The sequence below is a fragment of the Epargyreus clarus genome, unplaced genomic scaffold, assembly GCF_041222505.1.
Source record: "Epargyreus clarus isolate Ecla_fem2 unplaced genomic scaffold, WU_Ecla_fem_2.2 ptg000026l, whole genome shotgun sequence".
NCBI lineage: Eukaryota > Metazoa > Arthropoda > Insecta > Lepidoptera > Hesperiidae > Epargyreus > Epargyreus clarus.
In genome coordinates, this window is record NW_027332233.1 from 3646457 (window position 1) to 3674286 (window position 27830).

Genomic DNA, 27830 nt, shown 5'->3' on the forward strand with positions numbered 1-27830 from the left:
TCAGGTGGACTGCATGCTCGTCTGCTACTCTTATATTATAAAAAAAAAAACTGTTTATTACTTAGGTACGCTTCGTTGATAGGTAGAACTATGTAATAACATTTTGTCTTACGAGAGTTTTTATGAAATGGATAGATCTAAGCGCAGACCCAGGTAATGCACATAGTGCGGGCTTACGTTTGTCGTAGTTAGCCTTAAGCAGCAGGTACCGAATTATTTTTTTCTCTTTATTGAAAGTAATGGCTACCAGATGTGGCTTCATGCTTTTTCATGTATTCCACTTGTGAGCAGATGGCACAAAACTGTATTCAGCTTTACTTAATTGGTAACGTAATAAATAAGATTTGGAGGTATTTTAGACATTCAAGGGCACGGCCGCTTGTTATGACCCAAGGTTAAAGAGCCTACGCATGCTGTGCCTCCATGCCTCAAGGGAGCAAGGTATATTGCCCGCCAATGCATTTCTTTATACATTACTCCAAAACTTCTTTCCATCTCGAGGAAGAGATCGGGTGTCTTTTGAAGACATTGTTGCCAACGAAAAGTAACGCTTGTAAAGGAATTTTATTAAATCAAGAACTATAATTAGTGTTTGTTAATTAAAACTATTTGGGGTGTATTTAATGTTCTTCGTTTGTTTGTATAAAAATATACTAAATATATAAAGGTATAGTTAGAAATTTTGAATATAAATTATTCCCCAGTAACAAGCAATATTTTATTGTGTGTATTTACAGTTGTAATTAACAGGAAAATAAAAGGCATGTTAATAAATATCAATTATTTTATCACAGAGAATCACATTGTGTTATACAACATAATATTTACGTGTCTAGTACAAAATATTCCTTACAATGATCCATGTTTAGGTATAGGTATGTATATTATTATGAAATACCTTATTAAATTACCAATGAAAATGGGAATACCACTACAAAATACTATTTTGTCCAAAATATACTACTTTGTTCAAAATGTTTTTCGGTTTTGGGTTTGTGCAGATGACAGACAGTCTGAAGTTGTTTCTGTAGTATAATAATAAACATTGACGATATAGACAGACTAATTTGATTCATTGATCGGTACAGGCTCATATTGGTTGTGAAACCTAGATATTTTCTTGGAAAGAAATTGCTAGACAACCCGATTTGAGATGATGTAGCCGACGAAAATGACAAAGCCATAGATAGCATGACATATTTGTATGACTTTTATGGACAAACCCTTATTCATAAACGCTCCATAACAGACTTATAGTTATTGAATATTTTGTCCCTTTCTATTGGACCAAGTCTACAATATCTAAAACACTGGTATTAAGCGTTTATAAATAGGGGTACTTATTTTCAGCGCAATCTGTATATTTTTATTATTTTATATAAACCATTTGAAGCTGGTAAAACTGAAATGTTTAAAACATATTTCGGCCTGTCATCTGCACTGTACATTATTAAAAACAGGATACATTACATTAAAAATAATTGCACTAAGTTATTAACAAAACGTAAAAAATTTTTATACAATTATAAATAATTCTAATATGATATAAACTAAAAATAATTATAACATTAAAATGATTGGAAGTATAAAGACATAAAAGTAGTTGGAGTTTAAACATTACAATAATAATGATTTACTTAGGAGAAAAACAAGAGCATTTGGTGTTCTGCAGTACGACCTGAATGATGTATGTATGTATTATTTTTTCGTGATATTTGCATAAACAAATATTTAGCGTGAATACCATTAGGTTAAAGTTGGTTAGCGTAAAGTTTAACTATAAATAATTTCCTGAAAATGGACTTAATTTTTCTATTTGATTGAACATAGGTCTGTTATTAAGTGCTTGCTTATAGTAGACATTTACTACGGGCCTGAGTTTTTCATAGGGTTTCCAAAAGTGAGTAAAATCTAGCAACTCACACACATCAAACTTTAGACCCCTCATTTGAAGATTGGGACTAAGCTTAATAATGGAAAAGTACACAAAATTTTTACCATGAGTAGTCTCATGGTAAAAAAATATCGTAACACAAAAATTAAGTCCCATTTCCAACCATTATTTATTATTTTACATGATTCAAATCGCACCATCACTTATATCCATCGACATAAAGATGACTAAAATATAATTATGTACACAATAATAAGATATGTTAAGAGAGTAAGAAAAAATAATATTTTAACGTGTCGACATCGTGCACCCTTCGAATAAGTGAATATAACACGTCACAATGGTGCCTTAAACTTTTTATGTGTCAAAAATATATGAAATTTATGTAAAGAATGCCATAAAATAACGTTCGGAATCGGGAGCACAAAATTTCTCTTAAACCTACGCTATGTCCCATACATGTTCTGAATACGAAACTATAAGTAGCCATAGATTTCTGTACACAAATGGATAAATACATAGTACAAATTCAAGACACATCTAACATTTTATTGTCTATTTACACCTATTTTTACATTGGACTGGACTGATTTGTTATAGAATTCGTTTAACATTTTAATTAATACGCGACTATTCGATGAATGTATTAGAATTCTAGTCGTTTTTGCAGTCAGTACAATGTCACGTATATATAAAATTCGTATCGTTCACTCTCAGCCCTGTTGGCAAAAATACGATGATTCTTTGCGGCTCGCATTTAGCAATATGTAGGCCATTATTTAAAAGTTTTGCTTTAACATGTACCTACTTATATACATTGGTTAATCAGTATTTTTAGCATTCCAAAGTAGTTTACAAGTCTTGTGGAGATGTATGTTTCCATATTTAATATATTAATAATAATAACATGATTACCTGATTTCCCCTCATTTAATCTGTCCAAACTAACGCCAGTACGCGACAATCTGAGATCGATAGTTCCACATTCAATATTTTTTATTCAAATTATTGACAGTTCAATTCTACTTTAATCGAGTAGTGAATTAATTAAGAGAAACATCATTGACAAAAATAAACACCCTGTTTGTTCACAAAGAAGTAGACCCATTTATGGATGAAGACGAACCTATTTCGAATTCTGAATAAAGATTATTTGAAATATAATATAAATTGTATTAGAGAGTTTATTTAGGCAAGAATCACTAGGGTTCTTTATTTAGGAATTGTAGGAATGATAACCATATTTTTCATCTGGAAGTAATACATCCCATTATAATTAAAGGGATTGGGCAGAACTTATGAATAGTTGTAATACATGTAAGCTGACTTACATGATTTTGAAAGTCATATTTGTTTGAAAATCGAAATACTACTGAATTTCACAGTGAATTCACAAAATTCGAGATCCAGTCTACATAAATTCTATACACATTTAATAAGTTACAACATTTAATACAATCGAAACACGCATTAATGAATATAAACAAACTTATAGTATTAACAATTCTCGATTTTTAATTTATAGAAAAATAATATTTTCTATTTTTGTGTAAGGTTACCTTTCGAAAGATGTGTGAGGTAGCAGAGCGTTGTGCGAGGGCGAACCTAAACTAGTGCTATGAAAACACCTTAGCTTCACCGGTCGCGATCCTTAGCTCGCAACTCTCCATACAATAACATAGCTTAGCTATCAGGGCTAAGCTAAACAAATGAAAATGAATCATCTTATTGGTGGATTTAACACACATCCATTTAGCTTACCTACCTGACACATCTCTTGTGGAAAGGCACTCTTACTGTATAGTCACGTGCCAATTTTTTTGCCTAATAGACAGGTCTATATTGAATATATTGAATGTTTGTTACCATATTATAACAAAATATTGAATGGATATCTATAGCTACACTAATAAAATATTAACATACTAGACGTGTTTTAAAAGTATATCAGTTAATTAAACACGAGAGTAATAGTTATTTACTTACAAAATTATGGAACTTATGTTAATTTCAATTAGTGCATTAGATGTCAAGACAATGAATACATACATATAAAAATATAGAGCCTAAGACTAACATCAAATGTTAATTATTCTGAATCAAATAATATATATTGTGTATTGTAATAAGGATAAATCTTAATATGTAGTTAACACTTTAATTTTGTTCAAACGTTATTATAACTGAGACCACGAGGAAAGTCGTACATGTAAATATTACGAACTAATCTTTGACATGATATAACTGGCCAAGAATCCAAAAAATAATGAATTTACATTAACATATTTGGAGGGATGATGTGAACACCTTTTTCCATTACTGGCCATGTAAAACAGAGATCGTTAAAATTAAGCAAAAATGAGTGAAGGTTTTGCTCTATGGTGTGTTACGAGTACTAGAATAAATAAAATGTAATTTGGCGTTAAAATTTCATTAAATTTGAATAGATCTCAGAATTAGACCAACAGCTTTGATTTCATTTTCTTATAGCTGCAGCAGGATAAACGTCCTTTTATTTTAAAAAGGATCTATCCAGCCTACAATCCTTCCATCTCGTCTTAAATACTTGGGTTTTTTAGTATTTTCGTACTCTGATATTCAGTCAGCTTCTTGTTCGTGTCGAAAATCTCAAGAATAATCGCAGTTAATTCTCAAGTATTTAATGAGCTTTGGCTTAATGATCATTCTTTATTTTGCCATTTTCATAACATTGCGCTCATTGCGCGTGACTTCAAAACCCATTCCTGTCAAGAGTGAAGAGAGAAATGCCTTTACGAAGCTGTTAAGGCCCACTTGTAACATGCCACTGCAATGTTCGTGTCTTGCTAAAGACTTCATTGAGAGATCAAAGCCCATATTTCATATGCCACATTCTTGTCACTTGTAAAGAAGCAAGTACCTTTACAGATCCACTGATTCAGGCATCTTGTTGTTGTTGTTCTGTGATAGCATAGTTACAACATTCCTACGAGAGCTCGAAGCCCGTGTTGCTATTGACAGCGTACCGAAGTTTGTCGCGGAGTGTGCTTCGCTTTTGATAGTTGGGTAGCTTCAGCAGGTTGAAACATGTGGATGAAGTGGGCAAGCGGTTCAGAGGGTCCTTCTTGCGGATCGTGAAGAAGCCGCGAATTACGCTTCCTGTTGAATAAAATAGACATTTTAATACACTCTTAGTGGACGTGTCAAGAAATATAACTAGAGAATCAGCTTTCTATTTAGTCTTCCGATATATTCCGGAAGGCCGTACTCGAAAATATATTGGCAGTAGCCAATTACACGTTTTAGTGGTAACTATTTACTTTTGGCACATGGCTTCAAGCAAGTCGTAAGGAGGAAATTATTCACATAAATCATTCCAATATCGTTCTCAGTCATATATGATCAGAGAAGTATGTATATTTATACCTATGTGTATTTTCATACTTACATACATTATTTTTTTTTTTAAATAAAGTTTGAATATTACCAATAGTATCTCCTGTATCCTCATCGTCCCCGACTTCCACACAGCGGATGGAGAACGGCGGCTTCAGGTGAGCAAAGCCAAGCACCGGCGGCTTGGAACAAGATGTTACGAACTGAAAATTAAATTATTAATGATAAATTTAGAATATTCAGTCAACAAGATTTTTCTTCTTTTTTAATACATAGATTTCTCTCAATACCTTACACTATCATTCGGAGGGAACACAATTGATGTTTTCAGATTTATTTCATTGATTACAAATCTTACGCCCCTAAGAATACGTCACCGACACGAAAAGGGCATTAGGTAAAAAAATATCGCCAGGAAATTGCATTATTGAGAAATCTACTAAGCTCACTGGAGGCCCGGGGGTGAAATATTGAACGAGGCCCTGGTGGAAAGTTGAATGGAGGCCGCCAGTTTATAAAGTTGATTTTATTTTAGTTATAACTAGGGGTCGCAATCCGGTATTCGAGATTTCGAAAATACCGGGATACCGGGCCAAATTTAGGTCTTATTAATACCGGTTTTAATTTTACAAAAACCGGGATATTCGGTATTTTCGGTTTTTAGTAAAATAAAACAAAATAAAGTTAAAGTCATACAAATTGACTCCAATGGACTCTGGCACAATGCAAAAGTCCATATTAAACAAGCGTTACAATCGACACAACCTATGAAAATCAACAAACATCAGCATTGGATGTCAGGTGAGACTTGGCGTATTGTATAACTTCGTCGGAGAGCTAAAGAAAAGGTTCGTCTATTCAGAACCTAAATCAACTGAACGCACAAATACAAGCTGGATGCAGAAGAAATCTTAATACTCATCTTAAAAACATCATCGTAGAGTTAGAAGGACACTCTGATCGATTTGAAATAAAAGATCTCTTTAAAAAATCCGATATATAACCCATCAATTTAAATCCAGAACATGGGCTATTAAGGATTCTGATGGTGTGATTGTTACCGAAATTAAGGAAATCGTCAAAGTATGGCAAAAATACTGCACTTTTCTCTAATAGTGCAACCTTACACACAACATATGCCAAAAAATAATATACAAAAAGAACCATCTATGTATATTCAAAGATGAAGTACGCGCTGCTATTTAATTTATTAAAACGCGACAAAGCAATTGACACAGATGATATTCCTATTGAAGTGTTTCGATCAATGGATGAACTCGAGGTTGACATGTTGCCTACCATATGTAATCGCGTCTGGGAAAATGGACAGTGACCACGACACTGGGCCCACTCTATTTTCATTACACTTCATACAAAAGGGTCGACAAGGAAGTGCAGTAGCTATAGTTTTATGCTATATTTCTGGTGTATCACAATGAAAGAAACATTTAGAGGAAGATTATATACTTTTCATAAATATATTATAACAATGACAATTATGACAATTGGCTTCAAAACACAACCCGCCAACACGATCTTCGCTGTAACAAGATCTGCTGTCGATAGGCTTGATAAGATTTGGAGGAACCGCAACATATCAAAAAACACCAAGACAGACCAATATGGTTTTCGAAAGGGCCGATCAGCTGGTGATCTTCTTGTGTACCTCACTCACCGTTGGGCACAAGCTGTTGAGAGCAACGGGGAGGCATTGGCCGTAAGCCTGGACATCGCTAAGGCCTTTGACCGGGTCTGGCATAGGGAAGGGCCCTAAGCTCGGGCTCGCGAAGTTACCATCTTAAGGTCTTTCCGAGAGGTTGTGCACATGGACAGCCAGCTTTCTGTCTGAGCGGCATATTAAGGTCGTAGTTGACGGGTGCTGCTCAGACACGAAGCTCATCAACGCTGGCGTGCCCCAAGAGTCTGTATTATCTCCCACGCTTTTTATTGTGCATATCAATGATTTACTGCTACAAACCGGTGGCATTCATTGCTATGCAGATGATAGCACGGGAGATGCTATGTACACAGGCCGTGCGGACACCTCTCGGACATTCGTGGAAGAAAGCAGAATCCGACTTGTGTCTGAAATCAAGAATACTCTGAAGGAACTAAATCCGAAGGATGTAGTTCCATCCACATCAACTGCACCCGTGGCGGTCCTCCTTCGAAGCAGGCGATGCATTGGCGACTCCTCCTAGTTTTTCCTATCTTTCTGTACGCTGCGGAGACGTAGACGATTCGGATGCAATCGCCGTAAAATTGATGCCCTAGAAATACTATTCCCTGGATCTACGATTATCTGGATTAGTATACTAAAATATTTCGGCCACATATTTAGGGACGAGAACTCAGTAGTACGGCTTGTAGTTCAGTGAAGGGTAGAAGGAAAGAGGTCACGCGGCAGATCGCCGCTGGATTTAGATTTTATAAGGTCTGTTCGAGTTCGTAAAGCGAGTACGCTGAACAGACCTTATAAAATCTAGCACACAATGTTCCCTCGTCGAGTGTTGCCGCAAGGCCAGCATAGAAGGCGGTGGCGAAGGATCGCAAGAGCAACTGTTCAAGGCACCTGTGGATGACTGACCAGTTGTCATCATCATGCCACGACCACTCTGTCAAGAGTGCACGACTACAGGGATATTTTTTCCAGCTTTCCACATAATTATATTTTTATATAATTTATTTATTGATGAATTCGGAACTCATAAGGTCGTTAATAAATCATAAACTTCTGTAATTAACTTGGTATTAAGTAATAGGACCTATTTTCCTTCGGAATACCACTAAATTAACATTACATAGTAAAATGCTCAATAAAAATTAGTAACTTTATCTTAATCTCGGAAATATCGAAAAAACCGGAATACCGGGATTGTATAGGGTCAGTACCGAAAATACCGGTTTTGCTTAGATGGTCCGGTATTGCGACCCCTAGTTATAACTTAACTTATACTTATAACTTATAGATATTTTACGTCGAAAAATATGCAATTCAGGGATGGTTTGATTCTGACGACCTTTTTTTTAGCTGATATATAAACACACATTTCACCATTTCACTGATTGGTCCTGACGACCTTTTTTTTGTGGATGACACATTTTAACCACTGCTTTTTAGTTCGGAAGGGTTAACAACTGTGTCTGGAGACACGGGGTAGACCGCCCCTACCGCTAATCAGACCGCTAGTATAGTCCGCGCCAAACTGCTAATCCGCCCTGAATATAGAAACGAGTCGCGTCGAATAGCAAATTGTAGATATTAGCGGGACCGCTGCCCGCTCTCGCCCACAGGCACATAGCTGCGTTAGTACGCCCTTACGTTGCTACGTTGCATGCTTGTTGTGCGCAACAACTTCAGAGCGGACTAGCAGTTTGGCGCGGACTATACCAGGGAGCAAGCATGACCTTGAGGAACATGGCGCGCTCGTGCTCGGAGAAGTCGCGCTGCAGCACGTCCCACAGCCAGCACACGACGCGGTGCGAGTCGTGGAAGCCGCCGTAGTACTGCGTGTGCCGCCGCAGGTCGCGCAGGTCCAGCGGCACGTTGTCCCCGCTCACTAGACGCTGCAACTGTACACAAAAAAAAAATAACAAAAAAATACAACCGACTTCTATGTAACTACAAAGTAAAAAATAATTGAGATAAATGTTGGTTTAGTACGTATTTCTGAAGTCTCTCGTCTCTACACAATAAAAAAAGAATTATTAAAATCGATCCACTAACGGCGGAGTAATTCGTAAACATACATAAATATATATATATATATATATGTCGGCGCAGGTCATTTGAGTGATTCAAATTACGAACGTATTGGAGTTTACAACGCCTTGGCGAGAGATGGCGCCGGGCGTAACGGAACGTTGGAGAAGAAGACAGACGGTCTTGTCATGGCGGCAATGATCGGAGAGCTCCGACGGATCGTTGTAAACCGAAATCGAGATGAATCTTATTATTCTGTTCTAGTTTCCATTGTTTGATGAGACTTGTGAATTTGTGTTTGTATAATAAAAGTGTAATGGTGAATATTTAGTGATGATTGTCATTTGGATCGCTGATCTCTTACATCGCCCTATGTACGATCTTATTATCTGAAGGAAGCAAAGAAGATGTGTGGCCATCAGCCGACATCAGAAGTGGCCCAACCCAGCGCCCCAGGAATAATCGTGATAATTTCAAGGATATCATAAATTTTGCAAAAATGTGTGACAAATGAAGATAGACAAAATTGACATTGGAAGCTTTGTAGCTACAAACGTAATATAATGTCTTGGATATCCTAACAAAGTGAAGTGATGCTGTAGATAGTTTTCATTAAAGAAATGACCGCAAAAAAAAAATAAGATCTTGAAGACGATTGATTTCTGCATCATGTGATTCGCTGCTTCGGGGACGTGTATTTTAATTTCTCAATAAACTTAATACACAAGAGAAAAGAATAATAACATGTGCACATACTATGAAACGATGATAGTTTGGAAAATTTTGAAAATGTACGAAATGAAATTAATAAAAACCTCCTTTTGTTTCTATGAAGTTCGGTAGAGGAAAAATTTATGTCAATATAAAATGACTTTGTCACTTCGGAAATTAAAATAATGAATTATTTTGTACATTTTATGTAATAATTTGTGAACTTGTTGCTATTGCAGTATTTTTGGTTGCATTATTATTGATAGCGAAATATTATTTAATGTATCGTAAATTTTAACATAATATTGGAAATAGAATATCGCGTCACTTTTTTTTAATGGGATGAAGGTTGCATTACGAGTAGATAAAATGGATGAAGTAAATATTGGGTTTGTGTAATGAGTACGAAAGTTCTCAGTTCAACGCTTTACTTGGAAATTGGAAATCTGTAGAGTGTAGTTAATAATATAATAGAAAATGGTTAAATATTATTACTTTATTACAGATAAAGAAGATTATTTATTTATCTGCTAACGGGCGATGCTGTACAGGGAATTTTTATATCGGTCATGTGGTATCGCTGAATTAATTTAAAATTAAATGGTCCATTTGTGAGATAATTACAGACGCAAGAATACTACGGTTGGATTCTGGAGTAGCCTCACGTCTCTACGAAAATCTAGCTATGTGCAGATGTATTCTTCAACAAATTATGCATTAGAGGTATCAAGACAGAGTTTATACGGTGTGATAAAATAACAGGTACGCTTTGTCTTTATGTTGTTGTGTGTGATCGAAAAGCCCGAAGAAACACTTTATTTTGAATACACAGTATTAATTAGGAATGAATGCGTTTGATTGTTACGAGTATGAATGCAAACGATGGAGTTAGTATGTGATACGATGTTTTATTCAGTTTTTTTTTAGCTCTACTGATATGAAGTGTCTAATAGTCAACAGTGGGTTTATCTGCGGTACACCGGTCAAAAGAAACTATAAATTAATCGTTAAATTATGGTATAGCGAATTGTGTAAAACTTGGAAAAATATGGAAACGATATGAGTTTCTTTTGCTGTTTTTTTTCTCTAAACTGAGAGGCCTAGTGGGGTGGTGACGTGTTATTGCATAGTGCTGTACAATAAAAGAATGGGGTTTGTGCCGGTTACTTAGTTTTTAAGATGTCCTTGTTCCATATGGGATTTCCTAAATATGTGGAAATTATTTTGGTTTTACAAAACGATGTCATTTCAAGTAATACGAAGCTACTTGGGTGTAACTGTAAGATAACGAAGTTATGATTGAATGAAAGATGTTTATATACAAGGGATGGGTCGTCAAATAACACCGATTTTTTTTTTCTTGTGAGCAGTGTCATCTTGTTCGGTATTATAAAGTTGAAAGGCATTTGTCAAAAATTGTAGTGAGGGATTGGATCTTCTTTTTTCTCAAGACCACGACGTAGGCTAAAATATATAACGTGGAACAGGTATGTCTGAGATAAGGAAGTGGTCTCTTTATGCATCGTTGGTCTGTAAAGTTTAGAAAGATATGCTCTGGCTAAAAAAAATGCGTTCGCAACTCCTACCTAATAATTTTGAATATTGCACATTGACTTTAGATAAGGCGAGACATTTCAATAATTTCTACGCGTATGTTTGTACTTTAAAGTTGTCGATACATTAGTATGTGCAGTACAGTTGTGTAGTATATTTTTCATTTCAATTGAATTAATTTATTGCAGGGTAAGGTGGAATACGTATGTGAAATACATTAGTTCTATGATCTTTTACCTAACCTAACCCAAAGGCCTAATGTTCCTCAACCGGACCCGCTCGTGGCGTGAGCTGCCTCTCCGTATGGCTAGTATATCCAGAGAATTATTGGGAATCAGTAATTGTGTTTCGCGAGATATTTTAATGGTATGGATAATTTAAATGGTTTGGTGCGATGACAAAGTACAAGCTACAACAGGCTACAAGTTTACTATACATATTAAAACAATTTATGGTAACGGGCACTACTTGCAAAATAAAATGTTTTCTAGAATAGGTTAGAATTAAAATGTTTTTTTATGTAACAGTATAGATAAATGCATAGTCATGGGATACAGTCAATAACATGCAGACGGTGTTAATTATGGGGATAATTGATAATAACATAACGAAGTTTTTTAGAATTGTGGCCGAGAAAATTAAGAAAAAATAAATTGTATGTGTATTGTGTTGCGGATGAATTGTGTGTGAAATTGTATGTGTATGTGCATTGACAATTTTGACTACAATTGTGATTTTCAAAAATGTGATTGATTTTTGCCACGCTTTTATTAGCTTGATCCGTATGTATGTACGTAACAGTATCTTTGGACTCGATTTTTACCCAATTTGAACGATACGATCTATTTAAAATTTTGAACAATTGTCAAGAACCGATGACAATACACGATTGTAATAATTTTATCCTACTCTTCTTATCAGGATCGTCAGAAAACAGGATTAAAGACTTTGCTTGTGCGATGTTAGCGTGGTTTTTGGTTTTTGAACTATAATTATTTTCCTGTTGTGTTGTCGAGAATTGATAATTATATGAACTCTGTTGGCAGTTAAAATGATGTGGAAATTTTGTTTTATTTAAAGTTTGTGAGACGCTTTCAACACTTTAGTTCCAGGCTGGGGTTCCCTGTGTCGTGGGTGCCATGGACGCACGCATGAACACTCAGACCCAAAAACAGAAACCTGAATGCATCATTTACATGTCTGTCTCGCCGGAGATCGAGCCCGGGACCCTCTGCGCGTCAGACCTAGGCGCGAGGAATCTGGGCGAAGTTTGGCTTGGCGATTCCTATGTTATGTCACTTTTTAGACCATATCGGCGGTTGATAATAATGGAGTTTATTTTGGTTTTAAGGACTGCTGCAGTCATCGCGTTACATGTACGAAAATTTTGGATCAATGGCCATTGTGAAGGAAGAGTTGAAGATAAAGCGACGGTAGTCTGAAGGACTATGTGACGGTAGTCTGAGGGAGTCGCCATAAGAGGAAGTCCTCATGAGAGGAAGACGTCATGAGAGGGAGTCGTCATGAGAGGGAGTCGTCATGAGAGGGAGTCGTCATGAGAGGGAGTCGTCATGAGAGAGAGTCGTCATGGGAGGGAGTCTTCAAGGGAGGAGTCATGGTTCACAGTTTCACGTTAAAAGGAAAGTATTTGTAATGATTGCAGTTATATGGTGCGATATGTAGATGTCAATGTTGATATGTGGTGAATTGCAATATTAATACTTGGGGGATCGCAATGTACATATATGGTGGATCGAGATGTTGATACGTGTTGGATCGAGATGTTGATACGTGTGGGATCGAGATGTTGATACGTGTTGGATCGAGATGTTGATACGTGGTGGATCGAGATGTTGATACGTGGTGGACCGAGATGTTGATACGTGGTAGATGAAAATGTTGATATATGATGTATTCCTTGTTTGCCCCTGGTATTAAGATTGCACACGGTTTATTTAGTTGTTAGTGACGCAAAGATATGACGACATTTGTACTGTGATTTTCTGATATTGGCCTCATTTAAAGGCGTTAACGCCTCTGCCCGTCCGACTTACTAGGGGGCGTCCGGTTCTGTGGGAACTGCCTGGATTGGCGGCCTGTGACTACTAGAAAGCTGAATATGCAAACTTTGGCAACGACGCATGAAGTATTTTATTACCAATTAAACTGTGGGGGCATTTTAGAGTTCTGTAACTAAAGGGTAAAAATGGGACCGTGAGACCTATAAGTGAGAAAATGTGCAATTGAATATGGGTTCTCGGACTAATGGAATGGAATAAAAATTTGGGTGGGTTTTTGTAGATTCGTATCAATGGATATGGCTTGTGTGTATAGTTGACTTGTTTTCCAGATGCTTACGACACGAGGGCGTGTGTTAGTCAAGAGTGGCGTGTCGGCGGAGATCTTATACGCGTGAGGACACGCGAGGGTCAGGAAGGCCGTGTCGGCGCAGGTCATTTGAGTGATTCAAATTACGAACGTATTGGAGTTTACAACGCCTTGGCGAGAGATGGCGCCGGGCGTAACGGAACGTTGGAGAAGAAGACAGACGGTCTTGTCATGGCGGCAATGATCGGAGAGCTCCGACGGATCGTTGTAAACCGAAATCGAGATGAATCTTATTATTCTGTTCTAGTTTCCATTGTTTGATGAGACTTGTGAATTTGTGTTTGTATAATAAAAGTGTAATGGTGAATATTTAGTGATGATTGTCATTTGGATCGCTGATCTCTTACATCGCCCTATGTACGATCTTATTATCTGAAGGAAGCAAAGAAGATGTGTGGCCATCAGCCGACATATATATATATATATATATATATATATATCGGGCAAATTGATAACCACCTCCTTTTAGAAGTCGGTTAAAAATAATATTATTTCTCGTTTGGAGGTGGGAGAAATCTTCAGAGACGACACCGCCACCACCACGCCGGCACACACAAAAATATTAATATGTTTTTCGTGCGAAGGCTGTGGAACCTTCTGGAGGCCGCCACACCTTTTTTTGACTAATAACATCAGGATTAAGCACTGCTGTATTCCACTTTGAAGGGTTCAATGCGGATAAAATACTTATCTGTGGATTCCAATCCTCGGAAGTAACAACCCTTCTGTTGCTAATTTCAAGTGGGACTTTAATTTGATCCAAGATTTATTGCAGATGCTCATGTCGGCAGTGATTCTTTTTGAGATAGTTTATATGCCTTCCTGTTTGAGCGCTTTATATAAGCATTCAAAACACAAAAAGCACTCTTCCAAAACTGTTATAAGTTTTTCGACACTAGTTACGGATGAATAAATAAATATTTAGGATTACATAGATCTAGTGTACACATAATGTTTAAAAAGATAGGATAAGATTATACCAATTAGTGTTATTCAGGTTTCCTCAAATTTTGAGAAAATTGCCCTTCCGTTTTGGGAAAAGATCCACACCCAAACGTGGGTTCAAATAACCACCAATCAACTTTTATAACAATCCTGTTTGAACTAACCTCGGGTGTTGAGAACAGTGACAGCCACTCGGGGTTGATAATAGTCCTGAAACCTTTTATAAAGGCGTTCGTTTGGTCCTTGATTTGCGTGTGCATTCGGAAGTGCGCCATCAAGTGGATGTAATTAATTCTGAAAATTATTATAATTTTATTTTTGAAGAACGACAAATATATGACAAACATGTGTCTCTGTGTTCTGCATTTATTTTTTATGTACTTTAAGATTTTATGTGTATGTGTAACCTAGTAATCTGGTTAAATGAAGAATGAACTTCTTTTTGAAGTAACTCCTTTGCGATATGGCGCAACTTCAATTATTTAAAGCTTTCCTTTATGTTTAGAGGTGTTTTAGCTACTCAGTTGTTATTACAAATGTCTATAGGCAACAAGGTCCACATACAATCTGGTGTCTGTTTACACAAGTTTATTATTAAAATAAACTAAAGTTATTTACTTACTTATTTTCATTAGTGACTGGTATAGCCTTCCCGCCAGGCACAAGCTCATGTGTGACAATCTCGCCTAATCTTTCTTCATCAACAGAAAATGTTAGCTCCAGAGTTGATATATCACCCTGTAAACAACAAATGGATAAGAATATTTTTCATAGTTTATTAAAATTAGACTGATATTTCACTTTTAAACATTATAGCGTTATCTGTATGATAGACAGTAATAATATTATACTAATTTATTACTTTCAAATTGAATACTAAAAAGTAACAAATAAAGACCTAAGTTGAAACCTTATATTCACTTTTAATAGGTACAATTAAATAACCTGGTACTAAAACAATTCAGATACAAACTGTATCAAGAAGTAAAAGATAGTGGCTCATCTTTTGCTACTGACAATTTGTAAGTGCCACCGTAGGTTTGTACAAAATAAATATATTTCATTTATTTTCACAGGATTTAATCTTGTTCAATTCCCACCCTATTATTACTTAGAATGATTATTTTTATATAGGATTGTTGTATATCTTACATCCATAAGCCAATCTATTCGGCAATAAACGCTTATGATCAATTAGTGTGTGTGACCTGGAAGTGCTTGATGTAGGTGAGGCTGCGGTAGAGGTCGCGGTCGAGCGAGGGCAGCTCGTCGATCCAGCTGTACAGCGCCTGCTGCGTCTGGCCGAGCACCTGGCTCAGGAAGAACGACGCGAACGGCACGTCCACCACTATGCCCTGGAATACACACGTATTATGTTTTAATTAACATATTATGTCAATGTTAATTTTTATTATGTGAATTAGGTGGTAGAACCCTCTGTGGTTCAATTCCGGTGGCACCATCGCCATACCAATTTTGCCTAATAACAACAATGTTAAGTGCTGCTGTGATCTAGTTTAGATGTATGAGAGACGAAATTTTCCGAAGCATTCTAGCATAGTCCTCAGGGGCAGCGGTGAATCTACCTCACCTCAGGTAAGAATACAAAGAAATGGTAATCAACTCTAAATAAAGTTGATTACTATCAGGTGGACTGCGTGGCTAATCTTCTACTCCTATATTATAAAAAAGGTCTGTGTGTTTTGTTACAAATTGTTCTTAAGTCTGTTTAAGTTTGTTTTTAACTTATGAATGAGTTTGCTACTATATGCACTCAGTGCTTAAAAGGAGGCTCTAGTGACTTTCAGTTATAAAATTATTATATTGTAAATAAATAAATACAAATATTGTAAGACAAAACAGTGAAGAACATTTTTGTTTTGTTTGGCAAACTATCTTTTCTTTTTACCACACTTTTTTCTTATTAATAGTTATAGATGTGGAATAACTATTTCATTTCAAAATACACGAAATAGCAGTTTAGTGCGGTTTTGTAGCACCTGCGGTTATAGAGAGTCCGCAAATTCAGAGGAATAGAGCCTACCTACCTAGATATTCATCTTTCTACATACAAACTGGTGGAAAGATATCCTTTAGTGTTATTTATAAAAAAAATACTCTTCTATATTGATTATGGTTGAGCTGCGACCACTAGTTGACGAAAAGGTATTCAATTTCTATTCATGATTAACACATTATTACTCCCCTAAACTTTTTAAATATTCTCTTTAGTATTTCCTATTAGCTATTCCTAATAGCTAATAGTATTTCCTAATAGTTTCACAATAGCGACATTACCTCGTACACCGCCTTGCCGAGCATGCGACCAATGAACTCGAACAGCTGCAGATGGTTCTCCTGCAGACACGACGTGGGCGACGGGTACAGCCGCTCCTCGCTCGTGGTGCAGAACAGGTTCAGCGACGGATCGAACACGCGCTTTATTGTCTCCTCTAGGAATTCTGTATAACAAATTAATTAATTTATTCATGTGATTATTAATTAGGATATAGTAGACTTGAGAGTTTATGTATTCCTCTACTATTATTTCTTTTTTAAAATAACTGATTTCTCTGCTCATAGCATCTCGGGTGCCATGACCACATACAAAGAAAAATCATACAAGTATCCTGACCAAAATTTATCGTTTATACTAGATTTTCCGCTGACTGGGTCACACACATATCCGACAAAACTGATTTATATCAGCGCAACTTACTTCGTAGCATAGAAAGGTGACAAATAATTAGAATGTAAAAATTTCAGGAATTTAACTACTTTACAGATTGATAGGGATCAATCCGCATCAGAGCAGCATTATGCAGTAGATTTTGTGATTTCTATAACCTAACCTTAACTAACCATAAGGCTAGTAGAGACTAAATTCATAGTCAGGAGGCTATTGTAATGTTCTGTTATAGCTCACACTATACTTACCTTTAAAAACTCCATCCTGATCAATTCCCGCTTCATCCAGCCCCTGCTCATTTATGAAGCGCACTCGCACCACTCCTCGTAGCGCTCGACTGGGCAGCGCTGCCAACTGCCGGTAGCCATCCTCCACTAAACGGGTCCGTCGCACTGTTACGAGGGTGGATCGACCACCACACGCTCGCTCCGTTAGGCCTAAGACCACCTACAAGAAGAACGATGTGTAATTTGACCATATCAGCACCAACACATTTTCTTTGTTTTACAGCAATATTATTACATAAGTGGATGTGTGCTGGTTTAAATTGCTTGAGTTCAAATTTAAGTCTCCAAAGGAAGTAACTAAGTAACATCTGTGATAGATTTTCAGACTAAGATTCTTGTTATGGGCGGTACTGACTCCTTAACACCAAACATACACTTACGCACTATTGTATAAAATAATAAACTTGCAAACTAACAATCAAAATAAATGAAATGGCTTGATCAATGACATTTACCTTTTCATCAGCCACAGCCCTTCTAAACAGTCGTACGCGTTCCCCGTGTGCTATCATATGGGGAGTCTTTTGTACCAATACCTGTAGAGTTGAAGATTGGACATGGTAATTATATTTTGTTATTCTACATAAATGTTATGTTATGTTTTAATATATAGATTGTGATATTCTTGTATTTACATGTCAACTTGGTATTTCAGCTGATTTAAAAAGTGGATTTCAGCAGATCTACAAATTTAAAAAATATCAGAAGAATTCGAGTGTTGGGTTGGTAATTGTTAGTGATAAGTCCAGCAGTTTGTGAGATTTTTGAAAGTGGTAGAACTTTCTATGATTCTGGCAGCACCATTGCTACACCTATTTCTGTCAAATACATCAGTATTAAGCACTTCTGTGTTTTACTTCGAATGGTGTGGTAAAGGAGACATACTTTTTCGAGATATTATAGCTTAGTACTCGGGCATAGGGGCGCATTAGTGGCCAACCTCAGGTATAAATCCAATCTTATTTAGAGTTGATTACAGACGTCCATGGATGGAAGTACCCACTTACCATCGGGTGGACTGCATGTACGTCTGTTACTCTGGTATTATAAAAAAAGATAAGTCTCTTAGATTTTTGAGTCTGAACAAAGAGACAAATAGGCAAAAATTGTATTTTTTATAATAAGTACCGTATATAGTTTCATATTAATCTAGTGGACAGCTGTTATTTTGTCATCACATACAGACATTGCGTCGTATTCCTCATTACCGGGGATCGCGATACCCCTTGATGGAGTCATTTTCTTTTGGACGATATCGCGTCATCTACGCCTATCTTTTGCTACGTCGAGACCCTCAGAACCACAAACGGATAATTGAATCATATTTATTAGTAGACAAGTGTTGACCTGCTGCGGCTTCTTGCCCTTCTCGAGGTCCTGCATGAAGTGCGTGTCGCGGATGTCGCGCACGAGCCAGTGCTGCGGCGGCGCGTACGCGCGCCGGCAGTCGCGCCGGTACAGCACCAGCAGCAGCGTGTGCAGCGACACGAACAGCGCGCTGTGACCGATGCTCTTCAACTCTGAGGGTAACGGGTTCAATATTGGATAAATGTAACTACTTAGTGTGTTCTATTCAATAATACACTTGCCTTGACTTCGACTGTTTCATTCATATTCACACTCATTCCGTCACACATATGTTCACACTCACACACACACACACACATATCATTCATATTCACACTCATTCTGACACACATATGTTCACACACACACACTCTCACACACATACATACGCATACACGTATTACTCGCGCGCACACGGTGTTTTACAGGCTCCACAGAATACCAGCGTTTCAGGTGACAAGCTTACCTAAAACATTAAAGCTGAGTGGACACCTTTTCGGTTAGAAAATATTTATAATATTTTTTTGTATGCAATTTTCTATTTGTGTTCATTGTATATTTTTTGCCGAATAAATTATTTTATTTCTTTCTTACAGTATCCCTATAAGCGTAAATATATAAACAATAAGAGGTACTATAGTGCAATCATAGCCTAGTGGTCGAAACTCGGCCTCTCAATCCAGGATTCTTGCCCCAGAGGCAAGCACTACTGATCCTACAGTATCCATGTAAACCTAAAGACGTAAGCATAAAGGGATACTGTAGTGAAGTGGTAGCCTAGTGGTCGAAACTAGACCTCCGAATCCCAGACCCGCACTTCTGATTTTTCAAAGTTATATCACATTATTTATCACTTGCAATAATACAAAAGAAAAACACTTTTGAGGAAACATATACATCTAAAAGAACTTAAAAACTTTTCGAAAAATCTATTTAATAATTTTATTAAATTCAATAGTAACCATATTAAATCACTGTTTACTATTCTTCTAGTAATACGATAAGGCAAAAAATCTCTGCATTTCAATGAACACCATTGTAATTATGTCCTAGTACGGCTATGTCCATTTAAATATAATATCAGACAAAATTACTTTTGTAATAAGAAATAATAGTAATTAAATGTCGATGAACATCTACTCACCAAACAACTGACCCATTATCGATTTATAAATAAACATGTTGAGAAATTGTGACATGTTAATGAAGTCTTGCAATTTGAAAGGATCTTGTTGTTCATACATCTCCATGTCATCTAAAATACTGAAACAAAAAATGTAATCGTGGATTTCTTCACCTTCCTCATTGACTACTATAAAAAGTCATTATCTTTTATATAAAAACATTGCTTCCTTATGAAACTAAAGCTTTTTAATTCAAATTCCTAAAAGTTTTTCTAATTTTTTTTGTGAGATTAAAAATTACTCTTAATGTATTTGAAGTTGTAACAAAATAGGTACATTTTTATTTCACTATAACAGTTATAAGTTTTATTATAAACATTATAGATTTAATGTTGTGCACAAATAACAAGCTGTTTATTAATAGTAATTAAAATGATAAGGATATATAGTTTAAAGTAGTATGATAAGAAATAACAAAGTGGCATTGACTGAGCTACAAATAAATATTGATTAAACAAAAAAGGCTCATACTTTTTTATCAAGGGCAAAGATAAGCTAATTTATGGACTATTATGTATTAATCAGCAAAACAAAATTAAAATTTTACCATTACTACCTAATAATATTTACAATATTTTGTTTTTGTAAACATATTAATATACTATACTAGTTTTTGCCCGCGGCTTCGCCCGCGTTTAAAAGAAAATAATATGACATATAATCGATTATGATATGAAAATAATCGATTGTTTTGGTCCAAAAGATCGATTCTCCGATTAATCGATATTAGATCGCCATCCCTAGTTCCCGTCGGATTTCCGGGATAAAAACTATCCTATGTCCTTTCTCGGGTCTCAGACTATCTTTGTACAAAATTTCATTAAAATCGGTTCAGTGGTTTAGGCGTGAAGAAGAGACAACCAGACAGACAGACAGACAGACAGAGTTACTTTCGGATTTATAATATTAGTAAGGAGTAAGGATTTATATAATTGAAATATAATTCGAAACTTACGTTACATAGTGCGTCATGCAGTCGGAAAATAGTATCAACATTTGGAATTCAGGTGCTGATGTCTTTGTATTAACTGCTAAGAGATCGAGGAAAGACTTCAGTCCACAATTAGGCCCCAATGTGCACAGAAACTGCCACAGTGAGTACAGGATCTCATCCTGATTGCATAGACCTAGAAATCATATAGATATATTAACGATAAGATAATCATCACCCATAGAACTATATCAGTAGGAGTTAACATAACCAACAATAACTAATATAAAACCTTTTTGGTAATTAATTACATATGGGCCGATTGATCACTGGGATCCAATTTGACTTCAGCCTTACTCTGCTGTTCTGGAAAAAGTTTTTTTTATTATAAACGCTAATTTTATGTACTAATGCCTGTAGAGTATACAGGGTGAATCTCCATAAAGTGCACATATTGAAACAGGTAAAATTAAACCGCATTTTGTCGACAAAAAATATAAAAAAAATATTAAAAAATTTTTTTTTTGGGTTTTACGACCTTTTGAATTTTTTTTTGGGAATTGTGCACCTGAAGTAAATAAATAGCTATAACTTTTAAACTAAGAGGGTTATCAGGTTCAAACAAAAATAACAATGATTGCCAATGATAGGCCGTACTGATCCATGAAAAAAAAAAAAAAAAAATCTTCATCTTCCCAGGAAAAAAATGTCAGATTAGTGCAAAAAAGCACTTTTTTTAGGTAAAATTTTCAGTAATCATCAATTTCCTCAAAATAATCTAGGCATTTTATTTTTTTATTATTATTTAATGCAATTCTACGTCGTATTAGCTTTCAAACACTAAAAAAACCACGCCTCTAACTCAAGTATAAAGTTTGCTAGGAACGTTTCAAAAAAGACGCGACGCACGTGCGCCCTAATAAAACTGGTATAGTCCGACCCATAATTAGATGTCCAAAATATAAACAAAGGAAACTATCAAAAATATGTTTCAATGTTAAATTTATGGTAGTTTCTTATTTTTGACGATATTAAAGTGATAAAACAGTAATAAAATAAATCTCTAATAATTAAAAAAAAACACTAGTTTGTATTAAAAATGTTATTTATTACCAACACCCTTAAGAACTTTGTTTAAGCGCTCGTAGGAAACTTTATACTTAAGTTAGAGGCATGCTTTTTTAGTGTTTGAAAGCTAATACGACGTAGAATTACATTAAATAATAAAAATAAAATAAAAAGCCTAGATTATTTTGAGGAAATTCACGATTACTGAAATTTAACCTAAAAAAATTGCTTTCTTCACACTAATCTGACTATTTTTTTCTGGGAAGATAAACTTTTTTGTTTTTTTTTTTCATGGATCAGTACGGCCTATAATTGGCATTCATTGTAATTTTTGTTTGAACATGATAACTCTTTTAGTTCAAAAGTTATAGCGATTTATTTACTTTAGGTGCACAATTCCAAAAAAAAAACTTCAAAAGGTCGTAAAACCCAAAAAAAAAAAATGTATTATTTTTTTTGTCGACAAAATGCGGTTTAATTTTACCTGTTTCAATATGTGCACTTTATGGAGATTCACCCTGTATAGATAAAGGAAATGTTTTTCTGTATCTGCATTAGTTATTTTTTTTTTATTCTAATGTTATATCTTTTTTCTTTAAGCAAAGAGATAGAAAACAAAGCCTGTTTCAAAGTATTATTCCACATTCCCCTTTACCAGATCGGAAATATCATTTACCTGTTAGAATATCTAGCTTAACTTGCGTCATAGTCTGCAGCGCTGTGTGGTACATAGAGCAGATTAGTGCCGCTTTGGTGCAGTCTGGGGAGCCCAGTTTTCGAAAATTCTTATGAGCGTTTACTCTGAAATACAATTGTAAATTTAATAAATTTTAAATCTCACTAAGCAATTCCTGAATAAAATGTGCATGAGCATTAATTGTGGCTCGTGTCTACAATTTCTTTATCAGTTCTTAGTAAACATCACAAATTGATATTTTTTAATCCATATTACACTGTTGGCTATATTTAAAAATAAAATTACAACAAATCAAAGAAAACAAAATTACCGATTTGTTCTCGCTTCTATGGCTCTTCTTATGAATGCCGCCGGATTATTACTTTGGACAGGTGTCGAAGGTTGGGAGGGTCCCGCCCCCTCCTCTCCGGTCACTCCTGCATCTAACATTTCTTTCAGAGGCATCGCCAATAACTTCTTCAGTAAAGGAGCCCCCCATAACAACGATAGCTGTGTTCGAAGATTCCCCATCGCTGGTGGTAGATAAGCATCAAAACCCTGGGAGAACCAGCCCAGAACAGGATGCCAGTTACTTAGGTTGCCCTTCTTGCATACTACATATTGCTGGCAGCAGTCTAGGAAGCGCGTTACTACTAGCTGTAAGGAAATGACAAAGTATTACAATTATAATCATAAAACATACTCATCTTTACATCCATGTGTACATAGAATAGGAACATGTGTACATACATCCATGAATTAGTCAATTATATTTTTGCCTTCTTACTGCGGCATTAAGGGGTTTGATTGTGGTATAAAGGTTGTAGCATAATCACTAGAACGAGGAATTTTAACGTAGTCCCCAGGAACAGAAAAACAACTATGATACACTTATGTACTTCACTAAGAAATCCTCTCCAATTCAGAGTTATTTGTGCATGAACTGCAGCAACCTCTTACTGTCAGAAAAAAATAGCTATCTTTAAAGTAATTTACCAAATCTGTTTGTTTTGCTTTGAGAACCACAGAAAAACGCTATCACTCATCAGTCAACACAAAAGTTAAATTCGATCATACTATTCTAGTAGATAATCTTGCCAGATCACTCACCACAAAAGTAGGATAGTAGGTGTCAGGTTGCGCAAACTCCCGCTCGGAGTGCGCGAGCTGCACGAGGTTGGCGAGCAGGCAGAGCGCGTAGTTGCCCTCCAGCGTGTTGAACACGATGCGCATGTTCTGGTCCGCGCTGAGGAACTCCACGCACTTGTCGAACATCGCGTGGGAACGGAACGCCACTATCGACTGATGGACACATGTGAATGATTAAAAATTCTGTATTCGTGTGAAAGTGCTAGGGTTGACTATCAGGTATTCACACAAAATAAATACACATAAGTATACTACAAAAATAATTATACGATTTAGTAAATCCCTTGCATTAAAAATGTCTTTATGAGATATAAAGTTCTTTAAACATATCTATCCATTCTACATTTCCCATCTTGTATGTTTTGGACTATAATCTAACCTTAAATATTTTTTGGATAAAATGTTATTACCAAGATGCCTACAAAAAATTCACTCCAACTTGACAACCATATTTCACCCATTTTTTTAAATTTTTCTATCACTGTATTGTATGTGTTTAAAATTATAAATGGTAGCTGATTTGAAAATAGACAAAACACTTTTCCTTATCTCTTTGTAAATGAATATTGTATGATATGTAGATAAAGATATTGTATTATTCCACAAACCTCAGGAGATATTTGATGCATGTGAAAGACGAGGCAGGGTACAGAGAGTATCTGTATTATGTACATAGTCAGCAATTTCTCTGAGAACTGTGCAGACACGAGTGGGCGTAGCGACAACGTGACGATAGCTGTTAGAGCTATGTTCTTTAGGCACACTTTCTCACGACACAAGCCTCTGAGGAGAAGTGACTGTAAAAAAAAGAAAGATCAATATTTCAGCATATTGTTTTTTGAAGATGAATACCAGATAGAAACCAGTAACTATATAACTATAGAACAATAGAGACAAGTAATATATAACTATAGATGTTATTAAGATTAATAGTAATAAATGTGTAAACAAATTCATTTAGGAACATGTACTACTTTGCTATAGTCATAAATGTTTATAGATAGCAAATACCACTTAACATAAGATGAACTGTCTAGCTGTACTTATTGCACTACATAAAAATGAAGTAAGGACATGAACCCACATAAAAATATTGCCAAGTATCACTTACTTCAAATTAAGAACCTCATTTAATTAAAAATAATTTCATAAAATCAACATTACCTTCAAAGTTAAGTAATATCCCTTATGAAACAAGGATCCCATAACATTTGCACACAACTGTGTCATGCCGCCTCTTAGTTTCTCAAAGTTCTTAAGCCGTGTGAGTGCCCAGGTATTTGTAGCTGTGAACGCCACCAGGGTGTGAAGATGAATTAGGATACTCTGCATATCCAATGGCGATTCTGGCTTCAATTCCTCCAGGTACAAGCAGCATTTGTAAAGGAGATCTTTTATGTGTGCTATCCATTGAAGACTATAAAGTAAAAATAATACAGAATAATATAATTAAACAGCAAAGTAGCTTCAATCAATGCAGCTACTTCTGGATTATCAATTATGAATCTGAATTCCTGGAAATCATTCCATTATGATATGATGATTAGTAAGTGGTTTCTTGATTTTGAACCCTTGTCTACTAGTTATAACACAGAGGATTCCAGTAATTTAACGCTTACATAAGAGAATAAGCCATTCTGTCTTAATTCTCAGAATTTAGGAGATTTCTGACTTTAAACTATTAGAACTTCAACCATACTTCTTGCTTAGAACATTCAGAAAGAGAGGAATGCTTTTCAAAAAAAGTTGTCCTACTAACTACTTTTGTAATTTTCACTTTCAATTTCAATTGTACTTGTTATCACAAATTCTATAATAGAAACAATGGTTAATTTCATACGTAAATTGAAAATTATATAATTCTTATCAGCGACTTTGTAGCTTAAATTATAGTATTAGGAAGAGAAGACATTGAATGTGTGAATAACTTACCTATATTCTTTATTCAAGAAAACTCCAACATATGACAATTTGACAGACTCCGAGTGCAAGGTCTGTACAATATATTTACAAAGTCTCTCAAATCTTTTCCTGTCTCGTTGCTGCTTGAACACAAGGAATAAGCGGCATGTGACTCGGTAGACATCCAGCGCAGGGAGCAGCTCTGGGGTTTGCGGTTCCTCAGGAGATCCATGACTTGTAGGCTCGCCGAGGAGCTGGTCAAAGTCATTTCTGTAAATAGTAAGGTATTTATTAATGCTGATTAAATTGTTAAATTACAGGCACTGGTTACTAATATCTAATATTAAATATATTTTTATTGTTTTATTTGGTAATACTTCACTTACATGATAAAAATTTCGACACTTTGGATTCTTAATTCTTCAGTGCAGAATTAAAAGTAAGCAATAAGTATTTCTAATAGATCTGGATCCACAAAAAATGAAGTTTAAATATACACCTTCTCGAGGATAGGACCTCCAAAATCCTATTTAGGTATGGAGCACCAATGTAACAATATATTTCTATTTATGAAAAAAAATGAAAAAAATACTGAACTTTTCTAGTGTTATGATTTTTTTGAGAGGGGTGTACCACATGAACTAACATCGTAAAGTACAGAATAACAATCAGCGGCACTTGCTCTAGCAGCCAGTACTCACAATATTTGTTTGATGAACCTCCGCCGCGCGAGCCAGCCGCGGATTATCGCCTGTATCTTCACCGCGGACTGCTCTCGCTTCTTCTCGAGCGCGCGTTCCTCCCTCGCCGCCTTCGTCTGCTCCAAGAACGTATCCTTACTGCTCGAAGACTTGGCGAACATCTTCGATCCCTATTGCACACAATACAACTTTGTTTTCCTTTTCACGTTATTGTCTGTCAGGAGGACGAGCCCCGACACATAGTAACAAGGACTTATCGCGGCAGGAATACCATTTTCACGTATTCTTGCTCTATTTACAAAACTACCACACTCGCCAAAGAATCCATGCCTCAAATAAAGAAAACCTGAAAATTTTAAATTTCTTCAGACGAAAAATCTTTCCGAGGAACTACGATTTCTGATTTTGTTTGACATTTTTTATTGAATTGCACTTTGTATTTGTTAACCTTTTGTTGCCATATACGACTGCTTAAAATGTGAAAATTATGTTTATAATTTTCCTAAATATAAATTTAATTTTAATAAAATTAAGAAAAATATTTTATTGAAGAACACTCTAATTATTTTTCTAATGATAAAACTTCTAAAACAAATACTGGCATAATAATGTGATTATCTTCGGGCGCCATCTTGCATCCTTGATGGATTGACATTTGTCAGTTTGTTCTGATTTCAAATACGTTGAGATTAGGATTGCCATATCATAAAAAAAATGCAAAAAACTTTGTAACTTAAATAGTTGCAAAGTGCACAGTTAGGTTAGCTAGGTTAGGTTAGGTTACGCTCTTTGCATTTAATAAACTAATACTAACCTAACTGAAGTTATATCTTAAATATAATTAAAGTCATATACATAAATGTTGTCATTAATGCTACACTTATAAGCTCGGGCTTAGCAGTGATAGCCTAGTAGTTGAAACTCAGCCTCTCAATCGAGGGTTCCTGGGTTCGAATCCCAGGCACGCACCACTGATTTACTACCAAGTTATGTGCGTATTAAAAATTAATTATCACTCACTTTAACGGTGGAGGAACCTGCATATCTAAGAGATCTTATATCTTTAAAGGTGGTAGAACCCTTTGTGATTCGACTCCGGCGGCACCACCGCCACACCTATTTCTACCTAATAACAGCAGTGTTAGGCGCTGCTGTGTTCCGGTTTGAAGGGTGTGGTAAGGGAGACAGACTTTTCCGAGGAGTTCCAGCTTAGTCCTCAGGGGTAGCAGCGCATCTGTGACTGACCTCAGATAGGAATATCTAATCCTATCTGAGGTTGATTACAGATGGCCATGGGCGGCAGTAACCACTTACCATCAGGTGGAC

At 35.8% G+C, this 27830-nt stretch overlaps 1 protein-coding gene across 1 annotated transcript; it reads right to left on the bottom strand.

Annotated features, from left to right (window-relative positions):
• Window positions 1-766: 766 nt before the first annotated feature.
• Window positions 767-26926, bottom strand: LOC140753095 (ubiquitin-protein ligase E3B). Its single transcript, XM_073087472.1, has 19 exons — window positions 26505-26926; window positions 25834-26073; window positions 25066-25318; window positions 24510-24698; window positions 23863-24054; window positions 23084-23409; window positions 22753-22877; window positions 21033-21204; window positions 20038-20156; window positions 18894-19066; window positions 18002-18082; window positions 17508-17706; window positions 16869-17032; window positions 15779-15925; window positions 15193-15308; window positions 14735-14864; window positions 8678-8842; window positions 5361-5472; window positions 767-5032 (listed from the first exon to the last, which is right to left on the bottom strand). Exons 1-19 carry the CDS (start codon window positions 26663-26665, stop codon window positions 4860-4862), a joined length of 3237 nt encoding a protein of 1078 aa, XP_072943573.1. The 5' UTR covers window positions 26666-26926; the 3' UTR covers window positions 767-4859.
• Window positions 26927-27830: the final 904 nt, after the last annotated feature.